The sequence below is a fragment of the Schistocerca serialis genome, chromosome 2, assembly GCF_023864345.2.
Source record: "Schistocerca serialis cubense isolate TAMUIC-IGC-003099 chromosome 2, iqSchSeri2.2, whole genome shotgun sequence".
Classification (NCBI taxonomy): Eukaryota; Metazoa; Arthropoda; class Insecta; order Orthoptera; family Acrididae; genus Schistocerca; species Schistocerca serialis.
This window is the reverse complement of record NC_064639.1, coordinates 413,705,123-413,728,912: the sequence shown is the minus strand read 5'-3', so window position 1 is coordinate 413,728,912 and position 23,790 is coordinate 413,705,123. Positions and strand designations below refer to the sequence as shown.

Sequence of the window (23,790 nt, the reverse complement as noted above, 5' to 3'; positions counted from 1 at the left end):
AGTCCCGGTTTAGATCATCGTCACCGCTTTAATTTTTTAGTAAAAATAAATGACAACGGCAGCCGAAGACCTCCCGCAGTATAAGGAACCACCATAACACTGCCACCGGCCTTGTTAAGAGCGTGGAGGAGCGGTTTCGTCTCATAGATCCAAAAGCCTTTTTCTTGCTGTGATATACTTATTTACGTTTGAGCAAGAGAAATGTTTAACTTAGGTTCATTTGGTTGTTTATGCAGTGCAATGTTTTATCGTCGATAAAAACATGTTAAAACTTTATTGTGCTCTTGCTTAAGCGCCCATGGACATTTTTCCTTATATGTTTAAATAATGTGGATTGTGTATCTTTATGTACATTAGGTTCATTTATTGTTATACTGGATGGCCACTGGTGGTGGTACGAGATATGACGCGTTTGCGTTCGTGAAATCCCTTTTATTCATGCTACATTTCAAAACTGACTTGGATATTTTGGTTTTTCTGTATAAAAAGTTCGAACTGTGTACCATTATGTACAATTGATTGGTCACTGGTAGCGCTATGAGGTGTGACACGCATGCGTTCGCAAGATCTCTTTTTGTGCATGCATGTTTTACATTGTGACTGTGTTTTAACATCATATTAAAGATCCTATATAGCCGTTATTTTTTAAATTTTGTAAAATGAAACAAACGACCTCCCCGTGGTGCACTCCTTTCAGTACCCCCTACCCCAGTTTACCTAACGATGCTCAGCTCAAGTAACACTGTTTTGCTGCATTCAGTATTGGACTATCGTACGAAAACAGTATCTTGCATTTCGCTACTCATACAAGCAATGTGGCCAGCGCATACACATTACGGTGTTCGGTAGGACTTATGTGGTGTGTAATCACATTGTCAAACGTACTTTTATTTGGATAGGCATTACGTATTGTACACTTAAATTATAGCATCGTACACACTGTTCTGCAGGATCGTTTGATAATGGACTACAAGGGTTAGAAACTGGTCACCGTTTGAATAAAAACAAGTTTCTATGCAACTTTAACGCCGGCCGCAGTGGCAGAGCGGTTCTAGGCGCTTCAGTCCGGAACCGCGCGACCGCTACGGTCGCAGGTTCGAATCCTGCCTCGGGCATGGATGTGTGTGATGTCCTTAGGTTAGTTAGGTTTAAGTAGTTCTGCGTTCTAGGTGACTGATGACCTCAGATGTTAAGTCCCACAGTGCTCAGAGTCATTTGAACCATTTGCAACTTTAACGGTTTTGTGATTTTATTGAATATTTATGTTCTTGCTGCTGAAAATATCCGTATGAACAAACTTGAGCGGATAGAGGTTTAGGACACTCTCTTGCCCAAGGGGGTGGGAAACTGTCCCTAGAGGCCGAAGAATCAGCAATGGGCTACATCAGAACGCAAGAAGGTAGTGGAAACCATTGCACTTAACATACACAACGAGTATGCACAGAAACTATATTTGAAAAGCGGTCATTGCGATTTCTCCATTGCTAAAAAAGTCCTCTTATGAATCCCCAATTCGGATTTCCGAGAGGGTATTGCCGAGAGGAAGATGAATGAACATGAGGCATCACGAGCTGTATCAAAAACGAACATTATGAAGTACCTCGAAGAAAACGATTTATTGACACATAGCACGGTTTCAGAAAATATCTTTCTTATGAAACACAACAAGCTCTTTATACTCATGAAGTAATAAGTGCTATCGACAGGGGATGTCAAATTGATTCCATATTTTTAGATTTCCAGAAAGCTTTCGACACCGTTTCTCACAAGCGTCTTCTAACCAAACTGCGTGCCTACGGTGTATCGCCTCAGTTGTGCGACTGTATTCGTGATTTCCTGTCAGAAAGGGTACAGTTCGTAGTAATAGACGGAAAGTCACCGAGTAAAACACTAGCAATATCCGGCGTTCCCCAAGGAAGTGTTACAGGCCCTCTATTGTTCCTGATCTATATTAACGACATAGGAGACAATCTGAAGCCGTCTTAGATTGTTTGCAGATGATGCTGTCATTTACCGTCTTGTAAAGTCATCAGATGATCAAAACGACATGCAAAATGATTTAGATAAGATATCCGTATGGTGTGAAAAGTGGTAATTGACCCTGAACAAGGAAAAGTGTGAAGTTGTTCACATGAGTACTAAAAGAAATCAGCTAAATTTCGATTACGCGATAAGTCACATAAATCTGAAGACTGTAAATTCAACTAAATACTTAGGGATTACAATTACAAATAACCTAAATTGGAGCGATGACGTAGATAATATTGTGGGCAGAGCAAAGACTATGGTTCATTGACAGAACACTTAGAGGGTGCAACAAGTCTACTGACGAGACTACTTATGCCACGCTTGTCCGCCCTATTCTCGAGTACTGCTGTGTGGTGTGGAATCCGCATCAGGTGGGGCTGACGGATGACATCGAAAAAGTACAAAGGAGGGCAGCTCGTTTTATATTATCGCGAAATAGAGGAGATAATGTCACAGACATATGCGTGAACTGGAGTGGCAATCATTAAAACAAAGGAGTTTTTCGTTGCGACGGGATCTTCTCGTGAAATTTCAGTCACCAGTTTTACCAAATAACCCTGTGACGAAACGCGCCGCTCTTCTTTGGATCTTCTCTACCTCCTCTGTCAACCCGACCTGGTACGGGTCCCACACTGATGAGCAATACTCAAGTATAGGTCGAACGAGTAAGCCACCTCCTTTGTTGATGGACTACATTTTCTAAGGACTCTCCCAATGAATCTCAACCTGGCACCCGCCTTACCAACAATTAATTTTATATGATCATCCTACTTCAAATCGTTCCGTACGCATACTCCCAGATATTTTACAGAAGTAACTGCTACCAGTGTTTGTTCCGCTATCATATAAGCATACAATAAAGGATCCTTCTTTCTATGTATTCGCAATACATTACATTTGTCTATGTTAATGGTGAGTTGCAATTCCCTTCACCATGTGCCTATCCGCTGCAGATCTTCCTGCACTTCTCTGATTTACTTATGCTGCAAGTTCTCTGTATACTACAGCATCATCCGCGGAAAGCCGCATGGAACTTCGGACACTATCTAGATGTAGATGAAAGTGCATCACCGCAGAGCTCTGCATTCCTCATCAGACACTTTTGTTTTGTCGCGCTCTACCTCGAGTCAGTGGAAACGTTTTATTTACAAGACGACAAAGATTACCCATCATGTGTATCTGCAGTCGTGTGCTCGTATTCTTCATACCGGCAGAGATGGGAATCCGCCTATATTTGCCGCGGATACGGCTGTAAAAGGTGCAGAGATAAGGAGAACTTTCGCCGACTCGGTGGTGAGGGGTAGGGGGGGGGGGGAGGGGGACATTGCGAAAATGTGGCCGCCGAGGCGAGCTGCGTTTGCAAAACGCGGTGCAAGGCTGCGGGCCGTGACACACTGCGGGCCGAGCCGTTGCGACACAAGGCCGGCGCGAGCGAACGGTGCCACGCAGAACACGCCCAGGGAGCACAGCCGAAAAGCTGCCGATGCAAACTCTCATACTGATATTGCAGTCTACAATTTTAACTCACTTCCGTTTCTATGATACCAAAGAATGTGTCTTTCACACACACATAACCTTCTAACAAAGGCTCAACGTCGGAGCATTAAGGAACAAAAATGGCAAAATGAAAATAGTAATAATTAAATTTCTCGGGTTTGGCACTGGTAATATTGGTACTAAGTCAGGTTACCTTCCATTCAGAAAGCTGTTGCACTCAGCGACTGTTATATTGACTAGTATATCATAAACTGCAGCGACCAGTCGTCGTTTTTCTTAATTTTTTTTAATGTAAAAAAAATTCGAAAAGGATGACTGATCGCTGCAATCTATAATTTTACAAGTTAGTACTAAGTCTCACAATATTTCTTCGAAGTAACTGTTCGACATCTCTAGGTGGTTACTGTTATCAAATTTTTGTTGTTACTGTGACTTTTCGTGCTTTCACGATGGATCTATTGCAAACACACTTCTCGGAATTACAATAAACAATGGTACCAAATGGACGGGTCTAGTGTTTTGTTTACAGTACTTTGCACAGTTCTTGTGTACGCCATGACTTGTATCGTGTTGTTTACTGGTCCTACATTGGTCTACAGCAGATGATGATCCATTGAAGGAGAGATGTTTCGCATTGTTGTACACTAGATCTATATAGTTCTAGTGCAGCTGGTCATCTACATAAAAGTGATGTATAGAAGCTAGCGTTAGCACTGTCCTGCTTTGAGTAGGTACATCAGCATCGGAACATAACTTTGTCGCGGTTGTAGTGATAAGACTGATCTATAGAGTAGGCTGATGTCTAGGTTCTGTTGAACAGTATCGGGTTTTGTTTTAATGTTTCTGTCTTGTTGCTATTTCGTCAACTAGTCGTTTCTTGGGGCCCTATCTCCGGTATCTTAATGACGTCATCCGTCTACCGAAGTGATGTCGCGTTGTTTACTACCGAAAATTCAGCATCAGAATTAGCTTCATTTTTAAAATGGGCAGAGATAGAGGAAATTATCTACCATGGCCTAGCAGTATGAATCTTCTTACGATTCGCCAGCAATGATTTGAGAAAACCACTGAAAACCTAAACCAGGGTGGATGGATCAGTAATCAAGGTATACTCGTTTTTGCACCGGCGGTTTTTCAGAGGTAACGTAAACGGTAAACACCACTCACAAACTACGCCTTAGGCCTTTTCCGACAGGCCGACTACAAGTTTTCGGTTCATTTCAGTAGATAAGTAACAAGTACTGTAACACGATTAAATGTAACTAATGTACTTAGTCATAAAACTATTTTTTTGCAGTTGTGTGTCTGTAACCGGATTCGACTAGATATTAATCATATTCATATATAGCACAAGTTCAGACATCTTCGTCTCATGTCTTTCATGAAATTGTTAGGTTAGCTCCGCATATATAGTGAGAAACTGTAAACCAGGTGTTTACGTATATGAGTCGGCGATTTTTTCTAGGCAACGAAACAATTGCCATCCAGACTGAACATCGTAAATAACCATACGAAGTAATTGAGTCCCAGGCCAGTCGATACTGTATTCCTATTATTTCCTAAAATTTCAGAGAGTTGTAATTAATCGTATTATATGCACTTGTTTAACAGGAATATCCGCAGCCGTCCAGTATATCCTATAATCTCTCATCGCTTCTGATTATTTTGGATAGCGGTCGGCGGCATTTCCCTACATTCTTCGTTTCTCCGACATCACTTCTTCGCAGCGTCCAGGTACGGCGGCGTTCATAATCTTTTTCCTACTTTTACTTTACCCGTTGCTCTTTTCCATCCACATATTCTGCTGGCATTTTGCACTGCCGCCCATGTCACAGAAAATGTTCAGTAAGCTGTATTCACGTGGCTGTGCTCTACTAAAACCATTTCCAGTTATATTCAGTTCATTTCATCATCTTGCTGAAGGCACATATTCATGTTAGCAATTCTACTATACTTCGCCTATCAACGACGACCTTTTCCCAAGGTTATCATACTAAATGAAAATATCTCCTCTAGGAGATGCATTTCTTTTATTGTTTAGCGCCTGAATTTGCTCTTCTGTATCGCAGGCTACTAGTGATTACTTATTTCTTGCTTAGGCGATGGTCAACAGCATGTACAAATTTTACAAAATGCACAACACCGTCCGCATAGAATGTGTCATCATATTTTAATCTTGTCACAACTTTTGATTTTTATCGGCAGTTATGGTTTTCAGTGGTGACTTATGTCACAGCACGTATGAGTGAAACATCTGTGATAATTCTTCTGCCGTTGATGATGGTTTAGAACAGAAACCTGTAGCAGAACGAATAACATTATCACAGACAGCACAGTCTTAAAGAGTTTTGTAAAAAAAAATATTTATTGTCACTTTTCACCATAAGGCCATACAGCCATCTCTCAGCGTTTGGGAGTTTTACAAAGACTACATTCATTTAAAAAATTCATAATTATTTTTAAAACTAAGATATTATTTTGATGATGGAGAATTGGTGTAGTAGTAGGTGATAGTTGATGACATCTGAGTAGTTGCTGTATAAAAGTTTGCATTACTATGCAGAATAAGTGTTCAACAGTATGTTCACTTTTGATAAACTGACTGCAGTCAATGACAAACCACATATTTTCAAGCAAATCTAACAATTTCTCTTTGCAAATTACACCTACCACACGAACGTACAAAAAAGTTGACCAGAAGAATCTGAGTCTTCTATGATTTACGTTAGATGTTGAATTATCGTTTCGCTTTCGTAATTTGTACCAATATTTATTTAATCCCTTGTCAAACGTTTCTGGAAGCAGGAATTTAGTTATTTTTATGGACACATGACTGGATTACTCACCTAATTTTATATAAAAGACACCAAACATCCATCAGTTTAAAGTATGCCTTAAGTCACCAATATGTTCATACAAGTGAAACGCGTTTGCATATCAATTAAAAAAAGAAAGAAAGAAAAACAATAGTCTGTGACAAATAAGAAATGTCATGCTCACTTCGATGGAGAGACTACAGAAGATATACTGAATTTCATGTACATTCGCATCATGAAAAACGACAAACGTCTGTGATATGACAGAGCTTCGTATGCGTGTGTCAAAGGGCAAGATCAGCTCCAGAAAAGAGACTATAAAATGAGACGTAGGATTTGGTAACAAAACAAGGTCTTACTGCACGTGGTTGTTATCGGAATCACGCGGCAACGTTGCGGTACACAAGTACAGTAATGACTACGGAAAATGCACCGCATTGACAATGCTTTCAGGTCAGCTATGCGTATACTATAAACTCCGATTACGCACTAAGTCACGATAAGTCGACCGAATCGCTGTCACTCCCAGGGGCAATATTATTGTGGTCGACTAGTAAACACGCTAATTTAAAGGCAGCCAGTCTTCGTGAATCATATAGCACTGAGAGTCAGCAGCGTATCACTATGTTGTCGAGAGCGCTGAGTATATGGTCTCCCGTGATACTGGACATTAATTCACACACGACTTGAAAAGTTTGGTTCTTTGCTGTACTGGCATTTAGAAACCCAATTCTTTCTGCATGCCTCTTGCTTCACTCACAAGTACATAAAATTACAACACACAACTCTTCTATTTTAAATTGTGAAGGCGTTGTTACTGTCCTTGAAAAGGCAGGAATCGGATGGTCAGTGTTCCCAAATGCGTCGTAATGCCTTCTTACTGCCTTGTCCTTCCTACTCACTCCACCGTATGTGATCTGTCACAGTACCAGCTGTTCCTAACAGCAGCTCCTACGAATTGCCCGCATTTAAGAGATAACGTCTTGCGATGGTCTCTTGTAAACACGGTCCCTCATTGGCCCCCGCCGCGAGCGAAGCATGCGCAGCTGTGACCTGTCAGCTGTGTGTGGTGGGGAGTTCGCCGGCTGGGAACAAAGAACAAATCAGAGCTCCCTGTTACTTCAAATGGAAGTGACGTCTTAATGTCATTCGAAAGCCAACCTACTAAGCAAAAAGAGCACTGTCCGAAAACAAACTATCTGTGTTCTGTAACATGCATCGGTACATCATTCACAGAAACAGTCAGGACCAGCTAACTACGCAACTTCTCTTTCGCAGTTACGAACTCCACTTTTAAGCAAGGTCTCCAATGAAACTAACTTCTCTATATACCCAGTGACTGCTTATTAATATAGAATTAATTTCGCAATTTTTCTTCGACATCTTTAACTCGCTACGTTCCAGCACTGACATGCACTCTACATCTTGGAACACATTAAATATTTTCTATACGCTCTTCTAATTGCATATCACTTTGCTAAATTTTATGACCCGAGTACCGCCTTGCAGCAATTAACGCGCAGTTGGTGACATTACTTTTTTTCCAAACACTGTGATTGTTTCAAGAATACCTGTGCTCCGCTGAACTTTAGAACAATTAGAAGGAAAATATATTTATGGTTAACTTGTATTACTGACCCTAATACCCCATCCCAAAACAAATAAATAAACGTCACACACATACGGAATTCGTAATCTCACAAATGTTACCTACAACTTATTACACATAAAAATAAATCGTACAGTAGTAGTCCGAACTTACCTCTTGCCCCGGAGGTGATATGGAGATGAGAAGCTCGTCGATGCGAGGCTTGTGAGTTATCACATTCCCGCTTACTTCACGCCCGTTGTAAGTGAGATAGACGCGTTGTCCTGCCACCAGAGTCAGACCAGATACTGTTCTGAAGCCCGGACCAACGAGGTCCGCCTCTCTGTATTCGCCAAGAAATCTCTGTTGCGGACCAGGGTCATCAAAACGTACCGTGTAATAACTCTCATCGTCCGGAGCATTACCCGTAGATTTGACTGCCTGTATGACACCTGAATAATACTTCCCGTCATCTCTAGGGGCACAAACTCTCGTTCCGATTATAGAACGTTTGGCAAGTCGCTTTCCCGTAGACATTTCTTTATTACAACACTAAGTAACACATTCCAACCATTACCACAATCGAGGTCAGAAAGTCGACGCACTACTTCACACTCAGTCGCGAGGGCTTAAGTTCTGTTTCTAGCGTTCTTAGAAACTTCAACGTTGTAGTTTCACCAAAGATTAAATTTCCCAGTTTCACATTAGTTGAAATAACCAGCTAAATACATCCTCGATCATAGATGAGAAACTTGGATTTCATGTCACTTTCACGTCACTCTTTCGTGTAGGTATATAGATACAAAAGTTCCCGCACCGCAACGTCAGTTTATGAACATATAATCAAATATTACGCTACGAACATGCCACACGACGTTTCATTTCGTCCATTCGCTCCAACAGCGCTCTAACAATGTTTAGTCACTACACATGAGTATTCAGTTTTTGCGATAAAGATATTCTGCTAACGCATTATCTTGAAGATATATCGCCACTTCACTGGAAAAAAAAGATGTTTACACACTTAATTTTGCTCATTCACTGTTCAGTAACGCCAGCGCCCACGCAGCGCTATGTCTCTGGCTGCCAGGCTGTCAACATATCGCGATCAGCTGAGCGCCACTGCAACCGAGTCGGTACCTGCGTGTTCACTCGCCGCTTTGCCGAGCTCAGCTGCAAAATTTACCGGCCGGTTCCCGGGTCGAACAGCTGACAGATGATAACAAACCCACGTGACGTCCAGGTTGCCATCTTATTGGCCAGCGTCATCAAGGCTGACCTACATTCCCTATTGGTTCGTTCTCTCCAGAAGAGGGGGAGAAAGAAGTTATGTTTACTGACAATATTTTTATAAATTGTCAATTATGATATTGGAAAGTGCTTGAAGTGATTGGTAACAAGAAATGGGACAGTTCAGTTGCAGAAGACATTAATGTTTACCATGCTCATAAACAGTTTACAATATTTTACTTTTGTGAATTACGTAGTTAAAACATCCGTTTGTTTTTGGAACCAAAACCGTCATTTTTAATGCTTAAAGTGCTACTTAAAACGAGCGGGTCGCAGTTCGCAGATCGTCTGGATCAATTCGTTTATTAGGTATATACAATTATCGTATTCGCTATCAACAGAATTTTTGATTCCAAAAACAAATATGTGCACTTTCGTATAATAAAACTAAAGTTAATTTAGATAAGTTGTGTAATTTACAAGCTGCAGTTGGTATACTTCGTAACAGATTCATGTTCTTGAATTTTAGATTTGGCGCCATGGCGTAAAGGCAGCCATTTTTTTTAGTAGACAGTGGTATATTTTTTGATGGTACATCATATTTTGTAAGTTACTGTGTTCGTTATGCCTATAATAATGTCCTATTTGTGTAGTAGTATGGCTAATTAATTTCTTATGCATCCGCAATTGAACGTTCGTTGTTGATTATGGTAATGATATGATTCTAATTGATAACGCTACGATAATTCAAGTAATGACGTGTCTTAAAAGCAACAGAGCCGAGGAGAGACGCATGCAACTCGATATGTTTCGTATTTGTTTATTTTGTAACATATTGAGAATTTACTGTTGAGGTTAAGTTCAGTGTGATGCGGAGAGATATTTTACTGATTGTGCTGACACTCGTTAATGTTGGCAGTTTTCACGAAGAAAAACCAGGCAAGATATTTTCCGTGTTATTTACGTGAATTTGATCGTGGTTCTTTTTATTTTCCGGAGTACAGGAAACTTTTCTGTTGACTCACAGTTGAAATTTTGCTTAGGAAATTTCCTGTGGTCATGAACTGGAAGAGCTGAAAAAAACCAATGTTTTAGGAAAAGATAAGAAGAAATGATAATACCTGTGATACACTAACATAACTCAAGGAAAACGAGGGCTTATATGTCAGCAGTTTAGATGGTTTAAAAAATTTAGGTTTTAACTAGGACTTTTGTTTCAGATATACTGCTTTGCCGTCAGTGTGGTGCTGATGTAGGACATTCGAAGCACATATTTAATGTTTACAGCCCCTCTGGGACTGTTCTTCGTAACCAGACGTGGTTTGGTAAAAAGTTTGTTGATGTTCACATTTTCGAAAACCCATTGGGTATTAAGTTCCGCGTTGTGACGTTAGCTAAAGCTGAATGTGTTGGAATTAATGAAGTAAGTAATACGTGTTTTTGTGAAGAAATTGTTATATGTACTTCAATGTTTGCATCATGTGGGCCGATCTGAACTGAACACTGTGTAGTACGTGGTGCCAAGAGGCGTTACTGTGCAGCCGCCCTTAACCTACATCCTAATTTTAAAAAGATGTATATTCAAGTGTTCTTCAGGTGTTGAATATTTGTGTCGCTATGTGATACTTATGATAGAGCATCAACGCATACCTGGAGCTATCCTGGTTGTCCTGTGTTTGTTTAAAGCTTAATGTCCATTTCAATCATTTCAAAAGGCCCATGCAATTTGAAAATCATTTTTGAAATTGCTGCCATGTTGTTACATGTTGAATAGCAGACTTATTGCTTGATTCTGGCACTGTTGCCCCGGTTTTAGATTGAAAATGGTCAACTAATATTAACGAAAAAAGGCTTGGAATATGACAAATGTTCATATACTTTCCCTCAACATAACCCATAGCTTTGCCTCTTGATTTGCACCATTTTTGTATTAGTGTGGTGAAGCCTGAATTTGCTCTTCGTGTTGACTCCCGCTCAATTCTTCTGACTTACTGTCATGCAATTGTGAGGTGTGTTCTTCTTAAGCTAATGCAGTGCTTCTCTATCGACCATTATAAATTGTAAGACAGTGTTTTTTATCACTTGAATCCTAACTTTGTATTAGTGCAGTGTTTTTTCTAGCTCTGATCAGTATCCATTTGTTAAGTAGAGCCTGTGTTTAATGGGGAAACTAAGACATGGGAACTGAAGACAATGAGATAGGTGGAAAGCCCCCTAAGGAAAAAATGTACAAAGTATTGGGCACCATCCTTTGCAGGTAATTTGATGCTCTTCATTTGAAGACCATCCTAGTGGATGACGTAAATCATTGACTAATTGAATGGTGACGGCCATTTGCCCCAGAAGAATTAGTCAGGAATAACTAGAATGGAAGCAATAAAGGGTCATTCTATGCCAAGTGGTCTAGAGGCTCCCACATGACCCTCATGGATTTTGATGAAATTTTGTATGAACGTTCACAAATGTTCTCAATGAACACTGGTAAAGCTTCAGTTTCAGAAATTCAATACTTGCATAGATATAGTCACTTGTTTGAAACCATAGCACAGCTTCCAATAGTGCATCCTTGAATTTTCAGCAACTTTGAGATGAGATATCTCAGTAAGTATTTGCATGAAAGAAACAAAACATGGCCATCTTATACAACTTTTAGAGCTCTTTAAAGTAAAATATGAAGAAAAGGATTTCTGAGCAATTTTCATATATATAATTTGAAGCAAAGTTGGGCGAAAAAATAGCTGTTTAAAAAAAATGCGAACTTTAGTTTTTATATCTCCAAAAGTAATTGTGGGATGTACATGAAACTTTGCACACCATAACTCACCACACAAGGTCTTAGAATACAAAATTTCATTCTCCTATTGCTTTCCATTATTGCACAAATCTAGGGTGAAGTTGACGATTTTTCAAAAAGTGTTAAAAATGGGTATTTTTAGTCAGATTTTTCAAAAAAGTGTTTTCTCCAAACTCTTCTAAACTATGGTCATTAGAAAAAGCATATTCTAAACTATCTAGAAAAGTGGATTTGGTTTTGCAATGCAAGCATATAACACCCTAAAAAGTAGCATCATCAAAAAGACGCACTTGAAGTTTGAACACATTTTTCTGGCACTCAAATTATACCTGAAATCTTTTATTTTGCCTTATACATGTTTATTAATGTCTGAGATAAGTGAAATAAGAAGTCCTGATGAATAGGACCTAGCTTAAGTCCGAATAGCAAAAGAATAAAAATAGAAACAACACACACACACACACACACACACACACACACACAAAATTATTATTAAGAATGAATGTAAATCGTTAAATTTATTTGCATAATCATCTAATTATTAGTTGTCTGTTTAATGAACAACACCAGCTTACTAATGGAAGAGAAGTGTATAAATGAGTTGCTATGGTCCATGGTGGCTTAACCACTGCTAGTTTCATTTCACCTGAGAAAACCAGCATTCCCATTGCCATAGGGGCCACGCACGATAGCTTAGCAACAACAGCCACGGGTGGGTTTCTTTACCACAGGATCCCAAGCCTGATAAGGGTTTCTTCACACAGGTTCCCAAGCCTGATAGTAAAATTATTTAAGTGCCCTGTGTAAAATTAGAAGGCACTCTGGGGTTACTTAGATTGTTTCCTCTAACGTATTTCAATTTTTGATATGCTACATTAATTTTCTGATGAATATCAAGAGGAATGGTGTATTGCCGGCCAGACAAATTTTCTGATGGAGCTGGAATAACTGCAATAATGTGGTGTTCCGGAACCCAGCACTTGTCACTTCTTGGTGGCCAATAAAATGAATTTGCTGGACCATGTGGGTGCATAAAGTTTATTAATGCATCCCTTTGCTCTGTGGAGGTCTCATAGGTATTCCCAATCCACCACACGTTTTCATAGATGCATGCAACATATTGTCCTGGTTGGAGAGCAGACATTAATATGCCTCCTTCATTACTGTGACCCATTTTAGCTAGAAAAGATGAACAATCATTTGAAACTCTGCTGACCTGAATTGTTGTTTCATCAATAGGTAAAAAGTGATGATTTTCTCTAGTGCCTGCTACAGTTTGTCCAAGTTTAAACCTCTCTTCTTGTGACACAATATTTTTTTTTCAATTGCATCTTTACTGACGAAAACAAATTTAATTCCATTAATGTTTCAAGAGCAGAAGTGAAACAGATCTATGGAAGTAAGAATTTGTCCATTAAGTGGCCATTGCAAGCCTGCTCTTGCTGATAACCGCTTTGTTGTACCTCCAATCCCATCACAAGGTGATTTCCCGTGACTAGTAGCAAAAAAAATTCCATTCAGCTGTCATTCCAAAATCACTCTTATAATAGCACAAATTTAGTTAATTCTTGAAATTTTTATATTGAGCACTGGAGCCATCACTGAAATAATGAATGTGGGATATCTGTGCAAACCGTGCTTTCATATATTTGATGAGCTCCTTGATAAAAACATGAACTGTAATAGTGTCGTGCCGCAAACAATCACTGATAATGCAAAAACTTAAAGAGTCTACTTTCTCATTTTGACGAAAGTAGATAAATGGATGAATTGTTGCTTGACTATTGTCCCAGTGGAAGCCTTGCACAGCATCCTGAATGATAAAAGAATAATTTTCTGCAAAATCCATTAGGACAACAAGCTCTTCGTCTTTCAGATGACATTTAAGGCCTTTAAGATGCAAGCTTTGATGCTTGGCAAAGTAATCATTTTATTTTTTACATCTTCAATAAATTCATCCACTACCATTTGCTTCGTGTCCAGTGTGGCACGATCGGTATGTATCCATTGCTTAAACACAATAACTTCCTGTGGCTCATGATCTAGGAAATAGCTGGCAATTTCAGATGCAATAGCTTTGGGCCCAGGACACCTTTCACAGCGATATAGCGTGTACTGTTTAGAGTTCAAACTGCAAACTGCCTTGCTGAGAATCTCCTTATAATTTTCACGTATACCAGCTCCGCTAAGCATAAGCTTAACATTTTGGTGAATTGCACAGATGCAAACTGCATGCATTCCAGCTGATCTTACTGTTACACACCATTTGAGTCAAGTTCACAAAACTTTGAGAACCCTGTTTCTGGGCCATTTATATTCATATAGATAACATACATTTCTCGTAAATTGCAAAGTAACAATTTTTTTCTGCATGTATGTCTTTCTATCTAAAAGTCTAACTGAAATACTATCTTTTTTTCCAGGGCACACCCTACTATACTCATCATCTTCAAAAAAATTTTGCACTCTACTAGCAACGTCTGCTGGTAATTTCCTGCTTTGCCTATTTTCGGGAAGTGCCAGAATGCCCTTCTCTGCCTTAAGCCTCCGAGCATTCTTCACCATTCTTTCGGACACGCCGAACTGAGCTGCTGTTTGTCTGACTGTCCAACTTACAGGTGCCAAGGTTAAAACTTGCATCTGTTCTTTATGAATTGCATTCAGTCAGCAAATGTGCATAGTCGGCACAGTTTCCACATTCCTTAATTTCACTAGCATCTTCAGTTTGTCGGTTTACTCCCATTGCATTTACAATTCTGTTTTTAATCACATTTTGAGCGTTTTGAATTTTCTTCTTCACATATTGGGGGTTATCTCTGTAGCTTACTGTTCTCTTCAGGGTGAAATACCGATAGACAATAAGCTACTATTTAATTCTTCTTTTGGTCTAAAGTCCTCATCAGAATGTGATGACGAGGCTGATAAAGCTTCGTCCAAGTGTTTACTTAAGGTAGTCCTGCAAGCCGGACAAATTTTCTGATCTGGCTTTATGTTATTAACAAGCTGCTTCTTCAACATATCAGAAGCCTTATTAGCTGTTTCAGTATCAAGAGTGCGAATTCCTGCCTTAACATTATGATTCACTTTCCCAAAGGGATTGAAGCATTTTATATATATATATATATATATATATTTTTAACCTCTCATAGTGGGTCAATAACAGGGCTTCCTGGTGTAGGCAAACTTGAGAGGTATTGTCCAGCTTTGCTTCAGAACGCCAGACCAACAACTCTTTTTCCTCATCACTAAAATCTGCAAACCATTTTAAAGCAGCTTTTTTTGGCAGAGAAAGTGACATGACACTTTGTTCCACTATCTCCTTGCCCAATTGAGCAGGAAGGTATATTGTTCCCTTCTGAATCCATCTCTAATCAGTAACTAAATAATGTATTTCGCCTCTAAGTGCAAATTGTAATCTGCTTAAATTTCAGACAAATTGCTATTGAATGAAATTATACACAATGTATAATACCAATGAAAAAATCTAATAAGAGATATATGCTATAAAAGACACAATCAAAGCAATTTTTTGTAAATTAAGATTACAAACGTTGATGGTCTTACGAGTCACATAACAAGCTACACTCAGTCAAGAGAACCCACTCACTATGCTGCAAACACACCACTGAAATATTGATTGTTCAAACAAGGCTCACAATAATGAAACAATCTGATTGTTAAAGTAATTGTTGCCATTATATTTTCTATTAACAGTGAATCTTGTGAATTTTCTCTGTGAAACTAGGGGTTACGTATTTACCAAGGTAGTAGGCTACATTTAAGTGTGATTAAATACAAAATTAAAACTCTTAGATCTTTAACCAACCAATTTCACATGTTTCCCTAATAACTTTAAGACAAAAATTCACAGGTTACAACACCTAGGTATTAAAATCTCTGCAATATTGATTGGAAAATTTACATCACTTGATGTATGATTCAAGCAAACCGATTCTTTTTTGGAAAAATGTTTTATACAATTGAATCCAAAAATTAGGTCTTCATTTTCCACTTGTAAATATTTACAATTTTGAGAAGTACAAAAAATATGAAGCTATTATTCATTGAATTCTTTATGATCTCTCTCTCTCTCTCTCTCTCTCTCTCTCTCTCTCTCTCTCTCTCTCTCTCTCTCTTTTTGACAAATGATAAGAGTTTTATGCAGATGAACACTTACGATAAAAGCAGAAGGGCTACTTCTCATAGTTTTCAAGTTTTTCTGACAGTCTCATTGCCTATTTACCAGATCTTTTTATTTCAATTACTCAAGGCACTAATAAACATTTATTTGGCAGAATAAAATGTATCAGGTACAATTTGAGCGCTGGAAAAATGTGTTCAAACTTCCAGTGCGCCTCTTTGATGATGCTACTTTTTAGGGCGTTATGTGCTTGCATTGCAAAACCAAATCCACTTTTCTAGATAGTTTAGAATATGCTCTTTCTAATTACCATAGTTTAGAAGAGTTTGGAGAAAACACTTTTTTGAAAAATTTGACTAAAAATACCCATTTTTAACACTTTTTGAAAAATCGTCAACTTCACCCTAGATATGTGAAATAATGGAAAGCAATAGGAGAATGAAATTTTGTATTCTAAGACCTTGTGTTGGTGAGTTATGGTGTGCAAAGTTTCATGTACATCCCACAATTACTTTTGGAGATATAAAAAACTAAAGTTCGCATTTTTTTTTAAACAGCTATTTTTCCACCCAACTTTGCTTCAAATTATCTATATGAAAATTGCTCAGAAATCCTTTTCTTCATATTTTACTTTAAAGAGATCTAAAAGTTGTATAAGATGGCCAAGTTTTGTTTCTTTCATGCAAATACTTACAGAGATATCTCATCTCAAAGTTGCTGAAAATTCAAGGATGCACTATTGGAAGCTGTGCTATGGTTTCAAACAAGTGACTATATCCCTGCAAGTATTGAATTTCTGAAACTGAAGCTTTACTAGTGTTCATTGAGAACATTTGTGAACGTTCGTATAAAATTTCATCAAAATCCATGATGGTCATGTGGGAACATTTCTTGATGTTAGACCACTTGGCGCGGAATGGCCCTAAACTGATAGTGGTGGTTGTTGCTGAAGCCCATTTCCTTCAATAAAAAATTTGTAAGAACAATTGACATTACCACATTTATACAAAAAGGTAGGAAATGTGAATATGCTACGTGCCGACATACAGATGTCACAAGGCAACCACAGGTAGACAAGACTGAGCTAATGAGTGACATTGTCCCTCTCGAAAACTTGTTTATGATGACAGACTGATCTTTATTGTAATACTAGGTCTAAGTTGTGTTGAAAGGTAGCAGTTTCATTGAAAGTTGGTGAATCCAGTGTCTGTGAATATAAAACTGTTTATGGTAACAGATTAGTATTTAGCAACAACTGAGATTTAAGTATGTAAATATTTAGACACACTTCTTTTAGACGCAATAGTGAAACTGGATTGTACTGCTGTAATTATTCTTACTGACAGCAAGGATTTGTGTTTGTACCCACCAAGTTGTTGTAAAGTCAGGCAGTTGTCACTACAGACCTGACAGTAGTCCTATTCATTATAAATGTCTCGTTTTCCTTATGTATCACGTTCCATATCTGGTTTGTTTTGGTACTTAGTATGTTTTGTTATTGCCACAGATCTTCTGACTGACCCACTACAATTTACTGCCTTGAGCCAACTTGTTCCATCTCAGAGTAGCACTTATACCCAATATGTCAATAATTTGTTCTATTTATATCCCAGTATTTGCCTTTCCCTACGATTTTTGCCCTCTATGGCAGTATCTACATCTATACTCTGCAAACCTCTGTGAGGTGTGTGACAGAGGGTACATCCCATTGTACCAATTATTGGGGTTTTTTCCATTCCGTTCATGTATGGGAATGTTTGAATGCCTCTGTGTGTGCTTTAATTATTCTGATCTTATCTTAAAGATCCCTATGTGAGCAATACGTAAGGGGTTGTTGTATATTCCTAAGGGTCATCATTTAAAGCAGGTTCTTGAAACTTTGTTCCATAATAGACTTTCTAGGGATGGTTTATGTCCACCTTCAAGGGTCTTCCAGTTAAATTCCTTCAGTGTCTCTGTGACGCTTTCCCGTGGATTAAACATTCATGCTGTCCTTCTCTGTATACATTCAATATACCTTGTTAATCCTATTTTGAATGGGCCCCACACTCTTGAGCAATATTCTAGGATGGATCACACAAGTATTTTGTTAGCAATTTCCTTTGTAGACTGATTGCATTTCCCCAGTATAGTACCAATAAACCAAAGTCTATCACCTGCTTTACCCATGACGGAACCTGTGTAATCATTCCATTTCATGTCCCTACAGAGAGTTACACCCAGGTATTCATATAGAGTTGGCCAATTCCAAAAGTGGCTCTTTGATATTATAGTCGGAAGATTTTTTTTCGCTTTTTGAAGTGCATAATTTGACATTTCTGAACATTTAAAGCAAGTTAACAGTCTTTGCACCACTTTTAAATTTTATCAAGATCTGACAATATTTATGCAGCTTCTTTCACATAGTACATCATTATAGATAACTGCATCATCTGCAAAAAGCCTGAAGCTACTATTAATATTGTCTGCAAGGTCATTAATATACAACATTAATAGCAAGGGTTCCAACACACTTCCCTGGAGTACACCCAATATTACTTTTACATCTGACGATGACTCTTCATCCAAGATAGTGTGTTCCGTTCTCCCTACCAAAAAGTCCTCAATCCAGTCTCAAATTTCACTTGATGCCCCCATATAACAAATCTCAAGTCATCCTTTCTCTTCTTCTCATTGTACCGAGTGAGGTGGCACACTAGTTAGCACACTGGACTTGCATTCGGGAGGACGACGGTTCACACCCGTCTCTGGCCATCCTGATTTAGGTTTTCCGTGATTTCCCTAAATCATTTCAGGCAAATGCCAGGATGGTTACTTTGAAAGGGCACTGCCGATTTTCTTCCCAATCCCTCCCTAATCTGAGCTTGTGCTCCTTGTCTGATGACCTTGTTGTCGACAGGACGTTAAACACTAATCTCCTCCTCCTCCTCCTCCTCCTCCTCCTCCTCTTCTTCTTGTCACTGTGTAGCTTTCTGGTGCACCGCATCTCATATACTTCCATTCACATCCACTTCTTCCTTTCCCACTCACTCATTGCTGTGGACATTCTCAGAAGTTTTTTTTCTCAAATTACACCTATGTTTGATTCTAATAAACTTCATTTTGCACTAATTCTATAACGGGGCCCTGTATGTTCTCCAAATTGACATCCAAGCCCTCGTCTATCATGCTGGTAGACAATTCCTTTCCTTTCCTCCATCCATTCACCCTCTCCTCTGTGTTGAACAGTGGAATTCTATTTGCACTCCCAATGTTGACACCTTTCCTTTTAAATTATTTTGATGCTATTTTGACTTTTCTGTGTACTCAGTCTGTCCTTCCAGTGGGCATTTCTTTTTCTGTTTCATCAGATTTTTTCTTCGGATTTTTTCTACAGTCATCCCACTGTAGCTTCCTTTCTCTTCTCAGTTATTTCATTTGTAAGTACCATGTATTCTCAATCTGCTTCCATCACTTGTGATTTTAAAACAGTATATTTACCATTACTAGCAGAAATTTGTTGCAGAACTTGAGGAGCCTTTCTTTTTGCTTTGTTCTATCACTGAGCCAACATTCTCTTGTAACTATGCTCTTTTATATCTTCTTCTCTTACAGCATTCCATTCCCTCATGGTTGAGATTTTCTTTTCCTGTTGTATATGGAATTACAGGCCAACTCCCGCATATACTCTCTTATCTCGTTACCACCTTTTTATGACATCTGAATTTATATCTGAACGATAGTTGTTGGAATTGGTCTAATTTCAGTTTTGATGAGAATAATCCTATCACTGAATTGTCCATGGTAACTCACTTTTGCCCTGCTATAATACTTGTAATGCATACTGTTAAACCAGTTTTTGATACGGTTTGTATTACCCTTGATTTAGGTGACTAGCAATCTTTATCTTCTTTCCATTTCACTTCGTTGACCCATACTATATTGAAGTGATCAAGAAAAGTCTCATTGCCAAAATTATGATGTATCCCATTGGGATGGTGTGTGGGGTTCTGAGCCAGAAATCAAAAGAATGAGAGGACAATCACTGTGAGAAATATTGTAATATATTCAACTTAGTCCAAAGAATCCTTGTTGAAATATGTGTAAGTCAAAGGGCAATGCTGGGGCAAGTTAAACACCTGAACAGTCCACAATTCACATCTGGCTTGCAATCCACAGAATTAAATGTAAGTCAAGTCTTGAGTACAGTTCTTTTGTACTACACTCGTAGGGAAAGTTGCAACTGTAACTACAATTATACTCGACTGCTGCTAGACTAGAGCTACTCAATTGGGGCAAGCTGCAGTTGGGTGGACTCTTAAACACACAACCGGTAGTACCTTAGGTCAGGAGGTGTAGCACTTGGGCGGTGGGCTGTTGGGCAGCACTATTGGCTGTCAGACAACAGCAGATCATCTGGTGCCGACCTCTGTACTCAAAACAATTGCCCTGTGTGGTATCGACATGCTGTGATACCTCATATATCTACAACAGACTTCTGAAATTTAATACAACTCATGGAATGTTACCCTATTTTTTGTTTATTAATCTGTGTCTCATGTTCACTTCCTCCTTGACAGTTCTGTGCTGTTGATCCAAATGTGGTACTGGTCTGAAATATTTGCCAGTGGAGAGATCATAATGACACTGTTTCAATTAAGAAGTAACATTTCCCATGGATGTAGTTTATGTGTATTTAATGCAATGGTTTAGATTGCTTTCTGCATCCTACAGCCATTGATTTTTACTGATTCTTTCATCATTTAAGGTTGGTTTCCCAGCCGAAGGACAAGTGTGTTCTCTGATCATTTTCAGCGGTTGTCTGCCTTTTTTTAAGAGGCTGTTGGCAAATTATGGTTTATTTTTATACTGGAAATAATTGATCACAGACTGCGATCATGATTAAAGTGTGCTATGTAGGGGAAAAATGACCTAAGAATAAAAGCTGGGTCCACAAATTACTATTGCAGCATGCTAACAATGTATTCATAACCAGTCCCAATACACAAATAACAAATTCCATTAGCTACATATGGATAGTATGACTATAGTGCACAGTGGCAAAATAGCAAGAAATGAGAGATGTTTATAACACACACGATCTGAAGTAGTTGAATGTATAGCCTGCAGAAAGAAAACAGTTTTACTTGCAAAAAGATATTGTTGCAGCTGCAGTGCATTACAAGTACAAGCCTCTGTATATCAAGGTATCAAATTTACTAGATTTTGAATGTTCCCTCAAAGAATAACATTCAGGTGGCTTCTATTAACGTTCAAAACCCAGTCGTATTGGCCATATGAGAGTCACAAACATGATGAATTTTCATGTATGATCAAAAGAACACTGTTGTTTGGATGCCAAGCCAGAGAGGAAGTGAGATCTAATGGAGAGAAGGGGTCAAATTCCTTGCAACCTGTGGACAAGCATTATCCTATTGAAATGTGACTACTGAAAAGAGTCCCAGGAATGCTACAGCTTTTATGACACACACAGTAGCAACCTTCTAAGAGGATGTGTAAAATGCATATTTGAACCATCAGCTGTTTTTATTTTGAACCCAAATTTCGGACTTGGACCATCTTCACGGATGAAGGGTCAAAATGGTTTAAGCCACCATATTGTGTTAGTCATTACTTAAAACGTGCAGTGTGTTTCATGAATATGAATATATGACACAGGACTTTAAAAGCAGACATCCAAATACAAATTGTTTACAGAGCAGTACTGCTCTGTATACAATTGTATTTGGATTTTTTATTTACAGTTTTTAATAATTGCGGGTTTGACTTGCCTTGTACCTTTCTTTACCTATCAATGTGATTTTCCCTTTGTGCTAAGAAATGAAGTGCTTTTGTAACTTATATATTGATTCCTTTCATTTACGTTGTTGGAAATGGAAAGTGTTTCAGCATGAAGCATGAGCCCAATATTCATCAAACTTTGTGGAGATGTTCATAACGTAATTATTCTATTTCAAACTGATGTCCATCAACATCAGTACTAGGTATGATCCCCATGAGCATAAATACACTCTTTTTATTCATTGCTGCATGGAAGTGAATAACCTCCATATATCTTTTTGAAGAATTTCTTGCGACACCTGAAACACATGCTGGGTCAGTTAATAACAATTGATGAAAGGAGGCTGAAATAAAAGTATATATCTTCCTATCGCATCCAAGACGTGCTCTATGGGCAACAAATCAAGGGACCGGCAGACTAGTTAAGGATTCTTACGTATCTTGAGGTGTTTGTACTGTGTGAACCGTAATGTGGTGTTCTGCATTATCTTGCTGGAACATATCATTCGGTACTGTGGTCATGAAGGGTATGATACCAGCTTTACCATTCTTACCATGTATGGCAAGCATTCAGCCTGCTTTCATCCATTACCAAAAGAGTCCTGTTGTTATATCCAGTAGCTCCCCGTTTCCTGATTCCAAGAATTGTGAAGTATGGGTCTTGAGTATAGCTTTCTCCTGTGACCTTTCATCAGTTTTTTTGGACATGTTGATGTCAATCTGACTGCCACATACACAATATAGCCTCATTGCTGAACACCACAGAATGCTACCTTATGACCCAGTTGACTCTGGCTCTACACCGTATAAGTCCTTGGTGTTGGCAGTAAATGACATATGGTGGCTAGAGATCTAAACCCAGCTTCCAGTAATCTGATTCCGAAGGTTTGTAACGATATGCTGTAACTTCTGCATCAATTTCAGCTTTTGTCATTTGCCCATAAGATCAAGTCAAACAAGCTTATGATTGTCTTGTGGTGTGGACCTTATTGTGAGATCTAGTCAAACAATTTTATGAGCCTCTTGTGGGTCCCTATGAGGGTGTACCCAAAGGAAACCAAACTTACTTTTTTAACTTATTTACTCACATTTTAAACAGAAACCTTCAATCCCTTTCAAAGTACTCTCCACTTGCACTAATACACTTGTCTAATATTTTATTCCATTACTCAAAATATTGTTTAAATTCATCTTTTGTGATGCTTGGCAGCACCTCCATCATTTTTTTGTTCACCTCAGCAACATCAGCAAACCACTTCCCTTTCACGTCTCCTTTCATTCTAGGAAACAAAAAAAAGTCGCATGGGCCAAGTTCAGGTGAGTATGTGGGGTGAGGAGCAGGGGTCATAGCATTTTTGGTTGATGTATAAACAGGGCTGTGTGACGGGGGCATTGTCATGATGGAAAAACCAGTTACCCAACAGCCACAAACAAGGCCACTTCCACTGCACAACCATTTCAAAACTTTCAGGTAGAAAGTCTGGTTAACTGTTGCACTCTGTGGCACAAACTCTGAATGGACAATTTCTGTCACATCGAAAAAATAAATCAGATGTGTCTTAATGACTGATTTCACCTGATGAGCTGTCTTAGGAAGAGGCAAACTTGAAGTCATTGGTAGTCATGGCATGAATTTGGCAGCCACCCTTTTCATTCCTAATGAAAAAAATTAGTTTTGTATGCCTGCTCTTCTTACCACCCTGCCATCTTGAGGCCATCTCTTCACCAGTAGCTTGCAGTCATGCTATAGCCAAGTGTGTGTGATCCGTCGATATGATGCTTCCATGTGTATTGCCCCAATCTTCAGCCTTTTCCAAAGTGTGAAGGATGTCAGTAAGATGTATGGACATGTCTTCAGCCGGTGTTGTGTTGTTGCCTACACTTGAAAAGCTGCAGTAGCCATAGACATATCCAA

General features: G+C 38.8%; 2 protein-coding genes across 4 annotated transcripts in view; one reads left to right on the top strand and one right to left on the bottom strand.

The window, feature by feature from the left end:
• Positions 1 to 9,089, bottom strand: part of LOC126457257 (zinc finger protein 395) — a 528,326-nt gene extending 519,237 nt beyond the window's left edge. For both annotated transcript variants that reach the window (XM_050093421.1, XM_050093422.1), the window contains exon 1: positions 8,104 to 9,089. In XM_050093421.1, coding sequence (XP_049949378.1) covers positions 8,104 to 8,466 — 363 coding nt within the window. In that variant the 5' untranslated portion in view covers positions 8,467 to 9,089. The remainder of the gene's footprint in view (positions 1 to 8,103) is intronic.
• Positions 9,090 to 9,905: 816 nt separating this feature from the next.
• The window catches only part of LOC126457256 (uncharacterized), a 114,898-nt gene continuing 101,013 nt past the window's right edge, over positions 9,906 to 23,790 (top strand). Inside the window, exons 1-2 of one of the 2 annotated variants that reach the window (XM_050093418.1) lie at positions 9,906 to 10,098; positions 10,380 to 10,582. In XM_050093418.1, the coding sequence (XP_049949375.1) occupies positions 10,029 to 10,098; positions 10,380 to 10,582 (273 nt within the window). In that variant the 5' untranslated portion in view covers positions 9,906 to 10,028. The remainder of the gene's footprint in view (positions 10,099 to 10,379; positions 10,583 to 23,790) is intronic. The other variant, XM_050093417.1, reaches the window with a different exon arrangement.